The 17,893-nt window shown below is 43.1% G+C and overlaps 1 protein-coding gene across 33 annotated transcripts in view; it reads left to right on the top strand.

Moving 5' to 3' along the window:
* CLASP1 (cytoplasmic linker associated protein 1) overlaps nucleotides 1–17,893 on the top strand; it is a 197,955-nt gene that overhangs the window by 175,745 nt on the left and 4,317 nt on the right. For 22 of the 33 annotated variants that reach the window (XM_041124198.1, XM_041124186.1, XM_041124188.1 and 19 more), the window contains 4 exons: nucleotides 413–606; nucleotides 2,289–2,417; nucleotides 13,103–13,309; nucleotides 16,083–16,199. In XM_041124198.1, coding sequence (XP_040980132.1) covers nucleotides 413–606; nucleotides 2,289–2,417; nucleotides 13,103–13,309; nucleotides 16,083–16,199 — 647 coding nt within the window. The remainder of the gene's footprint in view (nucleotides 1–412; nucleotides 607–2,288; nucleotides 2,418–13,102; nucleotides 13,310–16,082; nucleotides 16,200–17,893) is intronic. The other 11 variants (XM_041124183.1, XM_041124192.1, XM_041124194.1 and 8 more) reach the window with 1 other exon arrangement.

Genomic DNA, 17,893 nt, shown 5'->3' with positions numbered 1-17,893 from the left:
TTCACTTCATTTAAGTGATGCTACACCTTAGCTTTATTCTTTTGCAGTACACTGATGAGTCATTGTACTTTGATCTAAAGGTCATACATGTGATCGCTGGTTTTGGGTGTGTGTGTCTGGGAAGAACTGCAGCAGTTCTCATCCTGTAGAAGTAATTATTGGAACTGGATGAAATTCAATCGTCATCTCTTCCTGGTTCGTTAGAAGCTGTGTGCAGGTTCAGGAGCTGTGTTATGAACTCAGGTGAAATTGTGGGCTAGTCAGATTCTCAGATTGACTGAGGCGACCTGGAATTTGATGCATTTGGGAGGGGGCCCTTATACATGCAATTTGTTCTGTAGAGGGTTAGTAATCTTGGCATCTTTGATCTTTTTCCCTGTTTCCCCAAATGATTTGCTGCCATTTGTCCTAGAAGTACCCATTGACCATTCAGATTTGGTGGCTGATCTTCTGAAAGAGCTCTCCAACCACAACGAGCGGGTGGAGGAGCGGAAAGGAGCTCTCCTGGAGTTGCTTAAGATCACAAGGGAAGATAATCTCGGAGTTTGGGAGGAACATTTCAAAACCATTCTGCTCTTGCTGCTGGAAACGCTTGGAGACAAAGATGTGAGATGTAGATTTTTGTCTTAACTCTCCTGTGCATTGCTTCATCTAGGGTGATAGTTCCTTCACACTAGTTTAAATGAAACCTGCTGCAATTGTACAGCATCTCATCAGTGGTGCTGCACTGCTCATTTTTTCTTTTGAAGCTTGACAACTCTGCTTTTGTTTTCAGTGTGTTCAATGATGAGTTTTAAGCTCACACTCTGAAGTGTCCCAGTTTTTTGCTCTCCCTCTGGAGTGTTGGTAATGAATAACTAGGAAATTGAGCTAGAATCAGAAAAGAGGTTTATCTTCTAATCTAGTACAAAAACTATCAAGATTTCAAAAGTTGTTCGCCTCTGAGTTAGGATGAAGTTACAAGCTCTTAACTATATCATACCCATTCCGCAAAACAGGAGAATAAAGGCACCCTAGAATAGATGAATTTTTTTTTTCTATGCGGTTTAAAGATCTGGCTTATTAGATCTTATGGGATAGGTCTCCGTCTCTTGCGAAAAATATCAAGAACAAACTGCTTTTATAGAGGATCTTGGTTTGAAGTATTAAAAAAAAGCTGTGCTATTGTCACAGCTTTATATTTGATAGTTGATCAAAGTGGTAATTTACAGGCTAGACTTACACCTTTTCCACTTGGGGCTATTTGTTCAGCTTGCAAGACAATGATATTTGGTAAAGGCTCAGCACCCTGCTGCGCCTTCACATCAGAGCCATGGTCCATCTGAATGTTACAATATTTAGGCTTCAAAGCATTCACAGCTCTTTTTTTTGTTTTATCTGGTTTAAAATCCATTGTATTTCTTATACTCCTTGTAAAGTATATGGCGCGCACACACTCAGAAATTTTAATTCTGAAGCAGTGTAGGTGGCTGACATTTTCTCAGGCGTCGTTCATAGTATAAGCATGAGGTGCTCTAGTCCTATGTCTTTAATCATAACATCATTACAAATGTATCAGAAGATACGGTGGCTTTAAGTGTATGTGAATTGTGCTACTGCATGAATTTTGCAGATGAATAGCAAAGGACATGCTTTAAAGGCTGAGTATAGAGCAAAGTATTCTTCTGCTGAAATGATAGAATCTATTTGGAGTGGCCACAGGCCAAAAACTTAATGTAACAGTTACGAAATTGAAGCAGGTGTTATAAATCCCTTCTGCTAATGATCTTTTGATATAAAGGATTAACACAGGTCAGTGTTGACTACAATGACTTAACTGTTCTTGAAAATAATTTCCATAGGAGTTACAGGAAGACAGTCAATTTTACTGCATTAGTACATGAGAAACAGCTTTGCTGCATGGATGGAGGCCAGTCTGATATTCCACAAAGCTAAGCAAAAGAGGAAGGGCAAAACAAATATGATCTGAGCTTCTTTGTAGATTCATGTAATGCAGGCATGCTGCTTTGGGTACAAATTTGTACTTCATTGCCAAAAGAGTATGGATTTTAACAAAGTAGAGTCATTCTGATTCTTCTGTCTGTGACAACAGTTATTTTATGTGAATTTTTTGCAAAAGCAAGCAAGAAGACCAATTCTGAATTTTAGTTATATTGATTACACTGCTCACTCCACTGGAGCTGGTAGAACAATGCAAGATTTCTGGTGGCATAGGGAGCCATGAGAATTTACTTCAAATTACAATTTTGAGAAGTGACTTTTTCTAATGTGGATTTCTCTTGATACAGCATTCAATAAGAGCCCTGGCGCTACGAGTCCTGAGAGAGATCTTACGGAACCAGCCAGCAAGGTTTAAGAACTATGCGGAGTTGACTATCATGAAAACACTGGAAGCACATAAAGATTCCCACAAGGAGGTGAGTGAGACTTTCAGTGTTGCTACTGGGAAAGCAATATGGACCTGCTGAAGAAATGCAGTACCCTGTGAGACTTAACAGGCAAACATGTTATCGATAGAAGAAACTGATATTAAGTCTCCCAAGTATGAAGACACAGGATTTTTACGTGCTGAAGCAGGGAGGAAAAAAGTTGAGACCGACAGAGCTGTTCAAGTGGACTTGGAGCTATCTGGAAGTGTAGGCCACTGTTTATCGACTTCCAGGATTTCCTTACTCTTTCTGGGAGAGGCTGAGACCCTGTAGTAGAAAAGTGCATGTTTAATAATTTTTCAGAGCATGCTGGGGGCACTATGCTCCCTCCATCTGTACAGGTAAGGGTAGGAAATGTACTGGAGAACACAAAGCCCATGTTCAAGCAGAATTGTGTGTGAAAACTGAGTGGTGAAATTGGGCCATGCTGGAGAACTGGGAACTGGTGAGTAACAGGAGAAAATGGACAAGGAGGCCATGCTGGTGAAAAGAAGTTGGGGCAGAGGAAGAAGCAAAGGGAAGGGTGAATTGCATTTTCCTTTTGTGAGAGGACTCGTATGTAAAACTGAAAATATTCTTTGGGAGTAAAACAAAAATAAAGGGACATGATGATAACATTTGAAGGTTGATTCAATTTGAAATCAGGTCAAATTCCATTTAAAGTCAGTCTTCGTAGATTGACTTCCAAGCTGGATCTTTTAATCTACCTTGTGCATGTTGCAAGTTTGAACTAAACCTTAGAAAGTGCCACATGAATTTCTCTATATGTCTGTGATGGCTTCGTTACCGAAGTCCTTGCTTTGAAATCTAAGACGCTTATTCTTCTCTGTGACAAGCTTGTCCTAAGCTAGCAATTTTAGGCATCTCTGTCTGGAGAGCTTTGGCCATGAAAAAGATCATTGTATAGATCAGACTGCTCCAGAGCATTGCGTAACTGGCACAAGGTTATGTTAGCTGTGCGTAGCAGAAACTTTGCTGTTTAAAAATCAAAACAACAAAACAAAAAACACCCTCAGGGAAAGAAACTAACAGGCTGGATTTCACTAAAATGCAGAAGTAGAAACTGTTTAATCCTTTAGTGAATGAGGACTGCCATACTCTGCCTAACTTCTTCTCCTTGATTTAGAGCCTTTGCACTCCTGTCATTTTCAGCTCAGAGTAATAAGAAGCAGTTGTAAATTGATTTCCTGATAAAGCAGTCAGACAAAACATTATGTTCTGAAGGAGTGCCTTTTATTGGCAAGTTTTCCTGGTTGCATACTTCTCAGCTCACCTTGACTCAGTGCCCTTTGTATTTTTTTGAGAGTCCTCCAAAACTGCCATTTCCAGATTGTCTCTGGCATTGTTTTTAATGCCCCTCAGAATTCACTGTCCTCATGGGACTGGTGGGTTTTATAGAAATCAGGAACAATGTTGAAAACATGACACTTCATGCCTCTGTACTCCCCACACTGTGTTCTTCATGTTTGTGGTATGGAAGGGTTCTTCGGGATTTGCGTGAGGTACCTCTTGAGGAAAAGCAGAGAAAAATAAGTCTGTTACAGAGAAAGCAAAGCTCAAGCCAGGAATGAAGAGATGTGAGTTCTGGTACTTCCTTATAGAAGAGTAATTGAGCTGTATTGCTATCAGCAAGTAGCTGCTGTGCTGTACATAGCACGCCTTTGATTTACAATGGTTTTGCGTAACATCTTCATAATTAAAGAAGTTCATATCTGTAACTGCTGCAGTGAGACCTTTGGGTGACAGCTGTCATAGCAGGATGCTGCAGGTATATTCCCATTTCACGATCTGTTGCTAAACAGTTGCGTGTGCACAGCTGTATTAAGTGGTGGCACTGGTGCTGAATTTTTCATTCAATGTATGTGCTTTTTCTGATCCCTGTGATCCCTGTGTAAATGGGGCTCTCGGAACCATGATGTAGCCCATGAAAGGCATCATCTGTCTGTCAGTAGTTTGAAAATAATAGCGTTCCCCAACCTGCTGCACTTGGGAATCTACATAAGCTAGGCTAAAGATGTACCTGTGAATATGCTTTAGGTATTTTTACCTGTAGCTGGGGCTTGCTGATTCAGTTAAGTCTGTGAAAAATTAACTGAGAGTCGATTTGGGCATGTCTCAGTTAGTCAAACTTATAGCCCTGAGCCAGAAGGTCACAAATTCCCATCCTGTGGTGGCCCTCCAGCTTGCTCGCACTGCTGACTTTGCAGCGCTGCTCTCCCCAGGAGGGGTGGAGGAGCTGCCCTTTGACTTGATCCCACTGAGCAGGAGATTAAGTGAAGATTCACCAGTTTGTGATTGAAGGGCACTTTCAAAGAATAGCTGAAGAAGGAAAGGGAAGATCTGGGTGGTCTGTTCTACAGTTTTCTTTTTTCACTAAATCAGAGCAATATTAAAGGCAGTGGTGTACCATCCTTAGACTACATAAAATCTTCCTCTAGACTGTAAAAACTATTTCAAGGAAAGCTGCTATATAATTTGGTTAGGAAGGTGTTAATCCTTGTGCCAGCGATGCCCTGATAGGATGTTACTCCAGGGTTTGTTATGTTTCTGGGCTGCTTCTGCCTTGTAGAAGATGACGGGAGTGATCCTGGTTTATGGTTTGAGATCCTTTGGTGTGCAACAGGCTACATAAATTAGCAGAAAAATGACTGTTCTGAGAGTGCTGTATCTGTTTCAGTCTTTCTTACCCGAGTTTCCTCTTACTGCTAATTGCCCCAAGTTATTGCTCACGTTTTCCGTTACGTATGACGCATGGAGAATCAATCTAAAGTGACCAAGCAAAGAGAGTTTTAAGAGGAGCACAGTACAGAACTGTTAATCTCGGGTACTGTCTCCAAGAAGTCATCATACTGAGAGGCAGTTCTTTGGAAATCAAGAACGTTAATTTATCTCCCCAAATTCCAATATTGCTGCTGTTCAGCATGGCCAGGAGGGATCAAATAACAAATTATAACCAACACATTCACCAATCAGCAAATACCACCCCCTCCTCCAGTCGAGTGCCAATATCTAGTTAAAGACTGAAACAAAAAGGGTCTGTGGTTTTATTCCAGATTATGTAATTGGAAATATCAAAGCAGTATTAGCATACTTAGATATTTTGAGATGCCTGGATAATTGGCGGTTTTTCCAAGTCCAAGCAGAAATCTTTAGAGAGTTGGATCTTTGCCATGACTAGAACGCTTCTGCCTTTTGTTGCTGAAGGCAAGGTCTAGCATCAGCAGAGCAGTACAGCTAAGAGCACCACTTCTCTTCCCAGGGACACAGGAGAGGAAAACTTGGTACGTGGAGTTGGATGCTGAGTCGTGTCTTGTTGCAAGTGCAAATGCAGGAGATTGGCAAAGCACAGACCTCAAAGGGGGTTCAAAATTAATGTAACCTTAGGCTACAGACTAGAAGACTCTGGATTGAGATCCATGTTTAGTTTGCATTTTTAACTTCAGCCTGTTTTTATACTGTTTGTACTATAACAGTCTATTCAATGCTGTTGATTTAATGGGGTGATGTGAAGACTTGAGCCTGCTTCAGTCATAACTGTAAATATTTATGGGGGTTGACATGTAAATGCCTTTCACTTACTTTTGGAGCATTAGAATGTAATTGAAGTTGTGGATGGTATTAAATCTTGTTGATTTTTATCACTCTTTGTTTGGAGTTATTTGGAAGAGAACCATCTTTCTGTTGCCAATTAGTTAATATTAACTCATTTGTTCCAGTGCAGTTACTCACCCATAACTAAGGAGAGATGTTGCCTGCTGACCCAATACCATTGATATGACATTGCTTCAGATTCATACCAGCAAAATGAGTATAAGTTCTCATTATTCAGTATATTAAAACAGAAATAGTTCATTAGCTTGGGAAACGGTTACAAAGTGAAAATCATAGGATAGCTAATTCCCTGCTTCTGTCTCTGCCACTCTGTTTATTCTCTGCAACTAAGCCTGTAGACCTAGCTGATGCCTATTTTCTGTGTAAGGAAAGCATATTGTGCCATGTGTTAGATATTTAATTTTCGTCTTTTATTATCCAGAAGGTCCATAAGCATAATTGGGATGTAACACTCTTTGTTGTAACCCTCTAAAAAGAGTGTGAAAAAGAAGAAATCACAGCTATCCGTTAACTGTAGGTAATTGTTACTATCTTGCTGAGGTGCTTTTAGACTGGCCTCTGACATTTATAAGATGATTTGCAACTGTCCTCTGATGATGGTATGATCTATGTAGGTCTCTGCAAAATGTACCTTACTAAAGAAGAAAAGCACTAAATGATCACAGTCTTTAAGGTTAATTGATATGTAGTCCATGCTGGAAGCTGCCAAGTGCTGCAGCTTGGCAGTTGTTGATGTTTCATAGCATATGTGTATGTGCTTTTTCTAATTTCCAACACGCTTCAAATATTTAGTGCACAGGAGAAGCAGTCTAATCTATTTCATCTCCTCTGAATCCCGAATAAAAATCACATTGTTTTTTCATCTGCTTAGCACTCCCCATTGCCGAGTCCACTTCCTGCTTTGAAACCAAGTTCTTAATTGTTTGTTCCTGTCTGGATCAGACTGTAAAGCCTTCAGGGATGGGAGTTTGCCTGGCTAGGTATTGGTAAACCTCCATCCCCTCCAGCTTAGATTATGCAGGCTTTAATTAACCACCTCTAGATGGCAAAAATTGGCTCAAAAACATAGCTGCATGCCTTGTAAGCCTAAAAGCAAAACCTTGTTCTTCTGCTTAATAAATTCTGGTGCTCTGTGTGTTTTGCAGCAGCGTACAAAGCCTCTAAGTTTTCAGTGGGCTTTTACCTACACTGCCTCATCCTCTACAATTTTGTGCAGAGATGGTGCAACTAGCAATCGTGGTAAAGTATTCCAGCTTATGGTCCTACATGCAGCTGTCATCTAGGTGTACAGGTGCTGCTCTGCTGAGATCCCAGCATGTTACACTGATGCATGCCCTATGTAGCCTATGAACCTGGCATGTTCTGCCTTAGGTGAGTCAGGACATAGATTTTTCTTTCCTTATTTGCCAGTAGCTTGTGTCACTTCAAAGCAGAAATGAAACCGTGAAAACCCTTTAGAAAGCTGCTGCATATTGACCAGGAGCAGATTACCATAGACAAGCTGCTTGCTGCAGCCGTCAGGCAGCGAGCAACATCTATAATGCACTGAGAGTAATAGCTGAGCGGAAGAAACTATGCAGAAGAGATGGAGACTTGGTTCTGGCTGTCTTAAGCGAACAGGATCCCGTGGCTGCAGTGCACTGTGAACCAGGTAAACCAGTGGGAATTGTCATCCAAAGTTTGTCCAGCAAATTCTGGAGAACATCAATGATGCCGATGTGCTCTTCTATTAAAAGAAAGGTATCTGTGACAGGTGGCTGTCTTGATCAGACTGTTCCTAATACTGCATGTCAGCATATCCCCTCCCACTGAAGCCAGAGAGCATTTCATGTGCATGTTCCTGGGACCATCAAACCTGTTGCTTTGAAGCTTACTCCTTTATAGTATAGTATAGACAACTATACTATAGTTGTCTTTAAGGCAGACATTGTTAGAGGTGAACAGCCTGTCTGTGTGCTACACCTCTCCAGCTTTGTGCATGAGAATATGGTTCCTTTCCTAAAGCAAACTGGGTGGAAGTATAACCATTTCTGTCTTTTGGGAGACTCACTGGAAAGGTCTTAATGTACTGCAGATGTCTTTCAAGGAACCCACCAGCAAACGTAGCTTATGTTATGCCAGCAGAAGTCAGGATGAGTCTAATCTCTAGCGTGTAGAGCATAGGCTAAGCATTTGGAAAGGAGAAAAACCTGCTTCTTTAAGGCAAAGTGATATCTTTTAGATCTGCATTCCTGGGCTACCTGCCCTGTGTTGAGTGATATCAAACTATCCAGTTCAAGCCATGGTTTGCTCTAAGGTTTTACTGGGAGGTAAAATCATGTTTGTGACATACCTTACACACAGCTTAGTGTCTGTTTTAATAAAACACTGGAGGCTCTATCTAGTCTTGCTCATCTTGCTTCATAGCCACCCTTTTGAACTCACTTCTTCCAGGTACCACCATCATTTGCCAACTTTGCTTCTTTTCTTTCATATTTCTGAGATCACCGAGGATAATTATATTTGGTCAGAAAAATAGTTTGCTTCACTTGATACCTTACCTGACAGTGACTAGCAAGAAGCAAGCATACAATGATGCTTCCCTGAGATTATCCTCCCTCCTTCCAGTGGTCTGAAGCTTACAGCCTTCCCATGCTAATGGTTCTGCCTGCCCTCTCTGTGTATTTTGGCCTTTATTTTTTCTTCAGTAAACTTGTCTAATTTTTAATCCTCTTGTGACAATGAGCTACCTGGTCTGAGCATGTAGCGAACAGTACCCTTTCTTTTTCTTGAATTTAAAGGATGCATTTCATAGCCACTTCTTGTGGTGTCTGCTGTTAGTATGAGCCCTTCCTGTCACTTCCTGGCATGTATCTGTTGATCTTACCTCCAAAGCTGGAAGGAAGACCTGTTGCTTGCTGCTGTTTGCTCATTTTTCCCACTCCTTTTAAGGTTGTTTCACTCCGCTAGTCAGGTTAAAGCCCTGATTAAAAAAGATGTTTGATTTTTGATATTGTATGGTATGTATAATTTGCAAGACACAAGTGTTGTGCCTCCTGGCAAAATATCTTTGTTAAACTCTGCTATAATTGCATGTTCTTGTTGCCAAATGACCTGGCAGTTTGTATCTTTTGATAATGCACTTCCCTCTATCTGGGAACGCTGCTGATTTCTCTGGCACTACCAGGTAAGCGGGACCCTGAGCCCACTGTGTAAGTATTCAGAGATGTGCTTTCCCTCATGGGATGCAGAGTCGGTCTGGGTAGCAGAATGTTTTAGTCTGCCAAAGCCAGAAGGGAAGACCTTTTGGACAGGGCTGGTACTTGCATTGCAGAGTGGTAGCATTCAGCTTTCTGTGCTGGCAGGGGTGAGCTTGTCCCTTTGGCTCTCTCTCAGCTGGTATTGCCCTACCCCTTCTTACACCCTGTCCCCTGCCAGTCCTTTCCAAGGGAGCCAGGAGCTATTTACCTGCAGAGGCTCTGATTCAAGCAAGCATGTAAGCACATGCTTGAATCCCATTGACGTCAGTGAGACTTCAGCATGTTATTAAAGTTAAACATACGCTTAAGGGGTTTGCTGAAGTGTGGCTTAGATGCAGACGCTGTCTGCCAGATGTGCTCTCGGAAGACTTGGAAGTCTCCCTGGTGTTGTCACATTTACAAGCTAATATCAGCAGGAAGCCTACTGGACACGTGTAGTATGTCCTTCTGTATTCAGAGGGAAGGCACTTCAGGGAGAAGTGATGTGAAATACCCAACTGCTGTGCAAACACGGCCAGATCCTTGCTAGAAAAGAGCAGCTTTCTTGAAAGGAGGACTTGCAGGGGCATAAATAAATCCTGCACCTTAAGAACTTTTCTTGCTGACCTTATGATGCGCGAAATAGATGTGACCTTTGTTGCTATTTGAACCCTGGCTTGTTTTATGAAAAATTTCAGCTGTATTTTAACCCGTTGTGCTTGGAATTGGTAACAGGCTTTTGAGAAAAGGTTTTTGTCTCATACACTTGCCTCATACCTGCAACTTAATGTGCATGGTAAACTTTATGCATAAAGGATCCACATCCAGCTGAAATGCAGGTAAAATTACTCATTGAGTTTTTTACCTACTGTTTAAAGTTTACAGTAGTGTCTTTGAGATCAGAGTCTGACCATAGGTGCCTACTAAAATTTTGTTACTTTCTTACCAAGTAGGATACCAGGAGGATTTAAGCTTAAAAAAAATAATATTAATTTTTTTTTTAGTAAGTTGTGATATATTCAAGCTGTTCTTTCTCAGAGTGTCTGTGAAAACATTTACTAACAGTATTTGGAGTTGTTGCAAAGCAAAATCCCAAGCAGCCTGTGTCCAAATAGTTAGTTAGGGGTTTTTTAGCTAGTGACTTGCTTGTGAGTGTTGTTGGTTACAAGATATCTGGGCTCTCTAAGTCCACTGCATTGTTTGTGGAAAGCGTGATGGTAGCAGTTATTTCTGCACTGGGAAAGCCAACGTCAAAAGCTGCAGTGCCAAGAAGTGAATTCCTTTAAAGGAGACCTCCTGGAAGCTCCTGACTTCATCTGCTCCAGCAATTCAATGCTGTGGTGCCAAAGCATGGCATTAGGTTTCCCTTAAGTACCCGGGTGTTTCTCTCCTTTCCCAACAAAATCACATAGTGCTTCCTTCTAAGCTAGTACTGGCTTACATGGAAAAATATTAACTTTCATGCTTCTCATGTGTGAAACTGAAGAGGAATTTGCAAAGAAATAGCTGGAAGAGGGAAAACTTGCTGGAAGAGGGAAAACAAGCATTCTGTTCTGCTTGGTTACTTTTTCACAGATCTTTCAGGATGAAATTTTTTTAATACTGACCTCATTGTGGATTGCCGTTCTTTTTGGAATATGTTTTAACATTATAATTGTTGAGAAACACCTGAGGTAGATGGAGCAGCTTGACAGCTGATACAGGAGAAATCAAGGTCTCAGGTCTGCTTCACCATCTTGCTTGTACCTTGCCTGCATACAGTATTTGTACAGTGTGAAGTATCTGAGATCACTCTCGCTGTTGGGTTTGCTTTAGAGGATGCCAAAAGCCAAGTGGATGAGTCTTGTTATTTCCTGGGTGTACAAGTATCTTGTGGCCATTCCTGTTTCAGGGAGGTAGCTGTCAGCATGCATGGAAGATTAATGATAGTGGTGTGGCTGTGATGCTAAGACTGTGGGTGAAGCAGGCTTTGTATATGGAGATGATCTCTTCTGGTCACTGTTCACTGCTGCTATCTTAAAAATCAATTAAACCTTTCTGGAAAATGTTTTGTAGTCCAGGCAGGGAGACATTCTTGTCCTAGTAATGACTGAGATACAATTCCAAATACTCCTGGTTCATGCATTAACCACAGTACTTAATTAAAAATAATGAAAGCTCACCTTCTTTTGAGGCTTTGATAGAGCTACATCTGTCCCTGGGTTGCCTTAGTCAAATAGAAATCCCATAGTTTGATACCATGACAGTGTGTGGAAGAGGGCAATGAGAAGAATCCAGCAGCTATGGCTTCAGTCTAAGTGATGGGAGACCTGTGGTTTGATTTATGTGCTTTTTTGCAGATTGCCTGGGACAGATTTCCTAGTACTGGTTGCAGAGTATCGACTTGAGACAACCTCAGGTAGCTCAGCTTAGGATAAGTTAGAGAACTGGTGCTAGGCGTCTGAGCTTCCTGCACAATCAGGAAAGAGGGTGTGCCTTCAAAGGCTGTGTTAGTGCTGCTGGGCTCAGAGTTAGGGACTGCGTGGGGCTAGCTGGGAGATCCTAAACACAAGGATTTGTGAATGCTGCTTTCTTCTTAGAGCTGAGGTGTTGGATTTAAGTCTGTCCACTGGGGCATCTCTGTCCACTCAGGATTTACCCTCCCTTAAAAGTAAGCCCTGAGAAGAGGGGAATGAGAAAAGAGGAGCAAAAGCATGCTGCATTTTTTTGTACTGAAACAAGAATGTGGAGGCAAAGAGTGTGCGATTTGTGGCCAGGAAGAGTGCAACCATGGGGAAGCTTCATTTTGTTGCCTGGCAATTAGCACAGACACTTGAAAAAAGAAAACCTGCCTTCCCATCCTGTTTCTTTATGCAGTTACTGCAGAATGTAAAGTAAATACATTCTCATGGGAGGAGAGACCACAATTGGGTCTTTCTTCTTTCAGTTAGCTGTCCTGTCTGCTGGGGAAGAGTGTGAAAGTTATAGATTTGCCTTCCCTCAGACTAAGAATGGAATTGAATTTGGGATCTCCCTTGTTTTGCGTGACTGCTTTACAGTGTGGGCTAGTCGCAAAAGGTGCGTGCTAACACTGTTTCCGTTTGTTCTTCCTCCAATGTTTTATAGTGATCCCAGAGCTATCTTAATGGGTTAGATGTGCTGAGCGCACAGCTGCCTGGTTGGGGACACCCTGAAGCCTGTTCGTGTCTATAGCCTGGGTTTGATTACAGCATAGTTTAGCTGGGAAATGGCAGGACATATCTGTGTAGGCATGGGTGTCTCTGCTTGAGCACCCAAGCACTCAGCAGGCGAGATGCATACTAAAAGGTGCAACGGTGCCATTCATTTTCCCCAACATCGGACACTTTAAGATTTGTCTGGACAGCGTGCTGGGCCATCTTGTCTAGACCGTGCTTCTGCCAAGAAAGGTTGGACCAGATGATCCTTGAGGTCCCTTCCAATTTGAGATTCTGTGATTCTATGATTATAATGTTTAAGGAGGTAAATTTTGTATTAAGTCTAAGCTGGTGGGTTTAGGTTCTCGGACAGTGGCTGGAGAAATGTTGTTCTCTTGCTTCTCCTAGGATGGGAGTACCTATCTGTCTTGGGTGACAGATGACGCTTTCAAACTAGCCACAACTTTGACACAGTTACATTAGGCAGTATGGAATTCTTGCTACTGGCTGGAACAAAGATGTCACTGGAGGTGAAGGATGTGAATTCTCAGAGTCAGTTGCCTCTCGAAAGAGCCTCCTAATGAACATCCCGAAGCATTTCCTGGCAGTCATTCCTACTACGCACTGGTGGTTTTGGCTGTGATGTGTGACCTCATTAACATAAGGTTTTGCTCTACTTTCATTCCAGGTTGTCAGAGCTGCTGAAGAAGCTGCTTCCACCTTGGCAAGTTCGATCCACCCTGAGCAATGCATCAAGGTGCTTTGCCCCATCATTCAGACTGCAGATTATCCAATTAACTTAGCTGCCATCAAAATGCAGACGAAAGTCATTGAGAGGATTTCCAAGGAATCGTTGCATCAGCTTCTTCCCGATATCATTCCTGGGTTGTTACAGGTACAGAACCCCATGTCACAAATGCTCCTGGGCACAAGCCACTGTTCAGTGAGGTCTGTGACCTAAGAGAGAATGATGGACCCTCTGGGGCCAGATTTTGGTAAAGTTTTAATCCCTCTAAGTTTTTATATTTGAGTTTTTGACATTTTTAATGTTAAGGAAAAGAAAACTCTGGTTCTTATGTGTATGTTCCACAATTAGATGCCTTGGCCTGACTCCTAAATAAGCCGGTAGCAGCCATGTAATAAATTTGAGAGTAGGAGTTAGCCACATCTTATGCTATCTCAGTACATCCCAAGCAATACATTTTGTAGTATCTTTTAATTCTGCTGAGCTGTTTTGCACTTTGATTGTACTTTGCACTTGAATTTGAATCCCAGCAGGCAGGCTAGTCCTTTCCTTTTTCCTGTTTCCTCTCCAAAATCAGGACCAAACTACTTGCAGAATTCATTCAGCCTTTTTTCATAACCCTCTCAGGTTGGGTGGGGAGCTGTGTTTTTGCCAGGGTTAAGGCTCAGACTTACATTGTGAATTTAGCTTTCAGTCCTGGCTGTAGTGGTGTTGTCTTCTGTTCCCCCGCACAAGCAGCTGGCAGTGCCAGCGGCTGGGATGAGGCTGCAAGCAAGAAGGAAATAAGGGGAGGTAGCAGCGAGGGAGGAGAGAGAATGTGTGTGTCTGTTCACTGGGGAGAGACTGTGACAGAAACAAATCAGTCAATGTGAAAAGGGAGACATGTTTGGGTGGGTAAGACTTCAGTGGAGAACTGGGATAAAGAAGCTTCTTCACTGTGAGCACAAAAAGTTGGAAGGACAAGGGCAAAGTCAGAAATTCCCCTTGTGCATCCTAGCATTTGTCCCAACTTTGTAGTGTCAGCTCTTGCAATTCTTTTCTTAAATCTCAACTTCTGGGAATCGGGCAATTCTGTATTGTTCTAAACTTCTGTTGTAAAAAGTTTTTAGCTGTAATTGTTGGAGACAACAGTCTGAACAGTGGAGCTTCAATGCACCAGAAAAGTTTGGGAGCAGCACGCCTTTAACAACGCAGTTATATTTGATTAAATTGCTTCCATGTCTTAAAACAGATCTTGTTTCGGAGCCTAGTTAGCCAATGATATTTCCTCACCTTAGAAATTCATAGTGATCAAAGGAATCTACTCTTCACGTTTGGGAAGTATTTTGGGATCCTTCTGGCTGAAGGACTGTGTGTAGAGGGAATCACCTGTGTGCTTGTTTACCATGCGGAGGGTATTGGCAGAGTGGTGAAGAGGCGAGGAGCGTCGGACAGCAGCAGTATGAGCACAAGCGTGCAGCTCAGCAGCCTGGAACGGGATCCCCATGCAAGAACGGGGCTTGGCTGGGAGAGTCATGGTGCTTGCCCTGGTCCCGATGCAGAGCCCTGGCTCCCTTGGAGCTGGGGGATAGAGCTGGGCTGCAAGGCACTCTCCCATCCGCTGCATCTCGATACCCTCAGGCTGAAGAGAGCTTTGAGCCCATATCATCTCCTGTGCAAATGCTCTAACCATTGGGCTGTGTTATTAAAAGCAGGGAGAAGAAGCAGCCGCTGCCTTGCAAGGAAGTTGGCAGACGGAGAGGTGGGGTGACGGTCCTGCTGGTGCATACAAGGCAGGCTCTACCAACCCAGCACCTGCCGGGACGCAGCCCTCGCAGGCCTCAACACTGCACGGATCTGCCTGCCCCCACAGGAGCAATTTGGGTTGCACATATAAGCAAAAAGCCAAGCCCATAGGGAAACGTGAGGTCAAGCAGAGGCGTCTGATAAGTTCAGGAGCCTTTGGGTTGGGACCCCCAGAGAGGGACCTGCATCCCAGCTGTCCTTCCAGCAGCGGGTTGTGTCTCTGTGGGTGTTCCTCTGCTGTGGGCTTGGGCTCGGGCTCAGCCTTTTTTCCACCTCAGTCCTCACTACCTTGGTGTTTCTCTGAGCTCACCTAGGTCTCCTGCTGTTCTAGTTCAGCGCTCTTTGGGATTGCAGACTGTCATTTCAGACTGTATTTTAGCCCTGCAGCTAGAACAGCCCCAGCTGTGCTGCATCCCTCCTCCTGGCTCTCCCGGCAGAGGTCACCCTGCATCCGGAGGAGCCAGCATCCTGCATGCTGAAGCCATGTCTGCGATGCTCATGGAATGGCTGCTTAGTGATGAATCACTGCCTGAGCACGGGACTGATGTCACCAGCTGCTGAGTGACCTGGTGGCTAGCTTGAGCTCTCCTGAAGCTGCCAGAGATCCGGCACACCTACAGGGGTCTTTCAACATTTTCTTTTCTGCGGTATTTCGTACTGGATAGGTAATCAAAAAGCTCCAGGTTACAGAGGCAGCTCAGTGCGTAGCACAGTGTTTAAGACCTTTCTGAAGGCAAGGTGGGAGCATGAGGGCTCCCCTCCCAGAAGTCCTGACTGTCCAGGACAACATACAGTCACCTGAACTGGACACAGGAGTGTGTATATTTGATAGAGTCCTAAGCTCATGCTGGGAAACTGTGTTGTTGCTTAATGCTATAAATAACAAGATATTAATAACTTAAAACATTATAGTAATAATTAATAATGTAAGGAACAAATAGGGTGTACTGGGTGATTGTATTCTCTCGCTCTTTGAGTGTTCAGGTTGCAAACTGTTACATTAAGCAGGCCTTTCTATTGATCTGTTAGGTCAGCCACATTTGCAAAATGTTCAGCAGCTCTTCAGTATTTTGCTCTGGAAGGATGTTAGTGAGTCCTGTTTGACTTCTGACCTTTTTTTTTTTTTCTTGTTTCCTAGGGTTATGATAATACGGAGAGCAGTGTCCGTAAAGCTAGCGTATTTTGCCTAGTGGCAATTTATTCAGTAATTGGAGAAGAACTGAAACCTCATCTCGCACAACTCACAGGAAGCAAGGTACAAGAGTAATGCATCTCTGCTGTTTTCATAATAGCCAGCTGAATAGCTTGCATTACTAGCAGCAAGACCATTGGCTTCATAGTAGCTCTGGGTCAAGTTCCCTGCACTCTGTTAAATCCTATCTCACCCTGCCAAACACCACTAGAACAGCACAGCACTTGCTCAGCAGTGTGAGCATTTGAAATCCCACTAAGCAAGTTTTGATGGGGTTCAGGGATTAGTTTCATGACACGTTTGATCCTGTGTAACTGCAGGCTACCACTGAGCGGGTCCTTCCCACTACAGCCATGTTTACCTTGCCCCTTCGGTGTTGCATCCAGGGGTGACCGTGCAGTGAGTTGAATCAGCTGGCGGCTCTGGCTGAAAACCAGATCTGCAATCCAAATTAATTAGCTTTCAGTCCGCTCTGCGGCTGTGCAGGTAATCTAGCACAAAATGTGGTGGGAACGCGTGGCTGGGACGGGTGGGAGAGCAGGTCCTCTCAGCAGCAGATTGTGATTAGGGCTGGTAGAAATACAGGTAAAGCTTCACTCTTAATAGCATGGCAGATGTGTCTCTTTCCTCCTGGGACACGAGTGAGCTCAAGTGACCCTTCAAAGGACTTTGTGCCCTGGGGTCAGGTTAGCAGCAAAACTCAAATTCTGACCTGATGCTGCAAGTGAAAGCAAGTCCTAATTCAGCTCTGGCCTTCAGACAAGAGCTGGCATTTTGTGTTGAGGCAGGTGGTGTTTGACTGCTTTTCAGAGCTGCTTAGGAAGCCGTCGCAAGATTTCTTCTACTGTTTGAAGTCATCATACCCAAGATTTCTCTGCAATTTTAAGATGAATTCTGCATTTTTTTCTGAAATAGATCTCTGCATGTGAATAGCTACTTAGTTCAGAGGGCTTCATTCTGTTATTTTGAAGCAGTAATTTCTTTCGTGGGTAGGAACTGTGGCGTAGACCAAAACAACCTGAGACTGAGGACACTTGGATTTTATTTCTGAATTGAGTTGCCTTGTCCTTAAACAAATTACTTGTGCCTCCAAATTGCTCTGGAAAGAGACAGCTATGGGTGCTGAGGTTTACCTCATTATATTTGGGCAGTTAGGAAATCCCCGCATAAAATATTGTAGAGACTTTACTATCCCAGTATCCTAGGTGCCACGGACTTACTCCACCACATAACTAACTATAAACATGTGAGTAATTCTTCTGGGTTTATGTAGACTGCCTGCGTGTTTGAAGTTAAATATGTGCATGAGTCATTGCAGGATCTGGAGCTAAGGTGGTAAGGCAGAAAAACAAAACAAACCCATGCAAAGGAAGTATATAGTCATAACAGCTGCAGTTTCACTAGATGTACCAAGTTAGGGAAGATATTTAAATGTCATTGAAAATGAATATTTTATAAAGCATGGAGAGTTCAGGGTGTTTCCTAGGAGGGATTGTGGCTCTCAGATTGCCAGTGTGCCTGCAGCCCCACTGACCTCTGTGGGAATCCTGCTTGCTCAGAGCAGGCTGCAGAATTGAGGTCTGTGAACTGATGGCTGCTGAAGTGAAATGCAAGAGGTTTTTCTAAATCCCATTAAATCTGTCTGTAGCTTCAGTGGGACTAGGTGTACCCTCCTGCCTCTGTTCTGAAATATGCTCAGCTTTGCTTGTGCTTTTCCTCCAGAGCGCCCAGTGTCAGTTCACTCAAAACTGAGTTCA

The sequence above is a fragment of the Aquila chrysaetos genome, chromosome 6, assembly GCF_900496995.4.
Source record: "Aquila chrysaetos chrysaetos chromosome 6, bAquChr1.4, whole genome shotgun sequence".
Classification (NCBI taxonomy): Eukaryota; Metazoa; Chordata; class Aves; order Accipitriformes; family Accipitridae; genus Aquila; species Aquila chrysaetos.
Note: the sequence above shows the minus strand (reverse complement) of the source record. Positions and strands in the feature narration are given on the sequence as shown.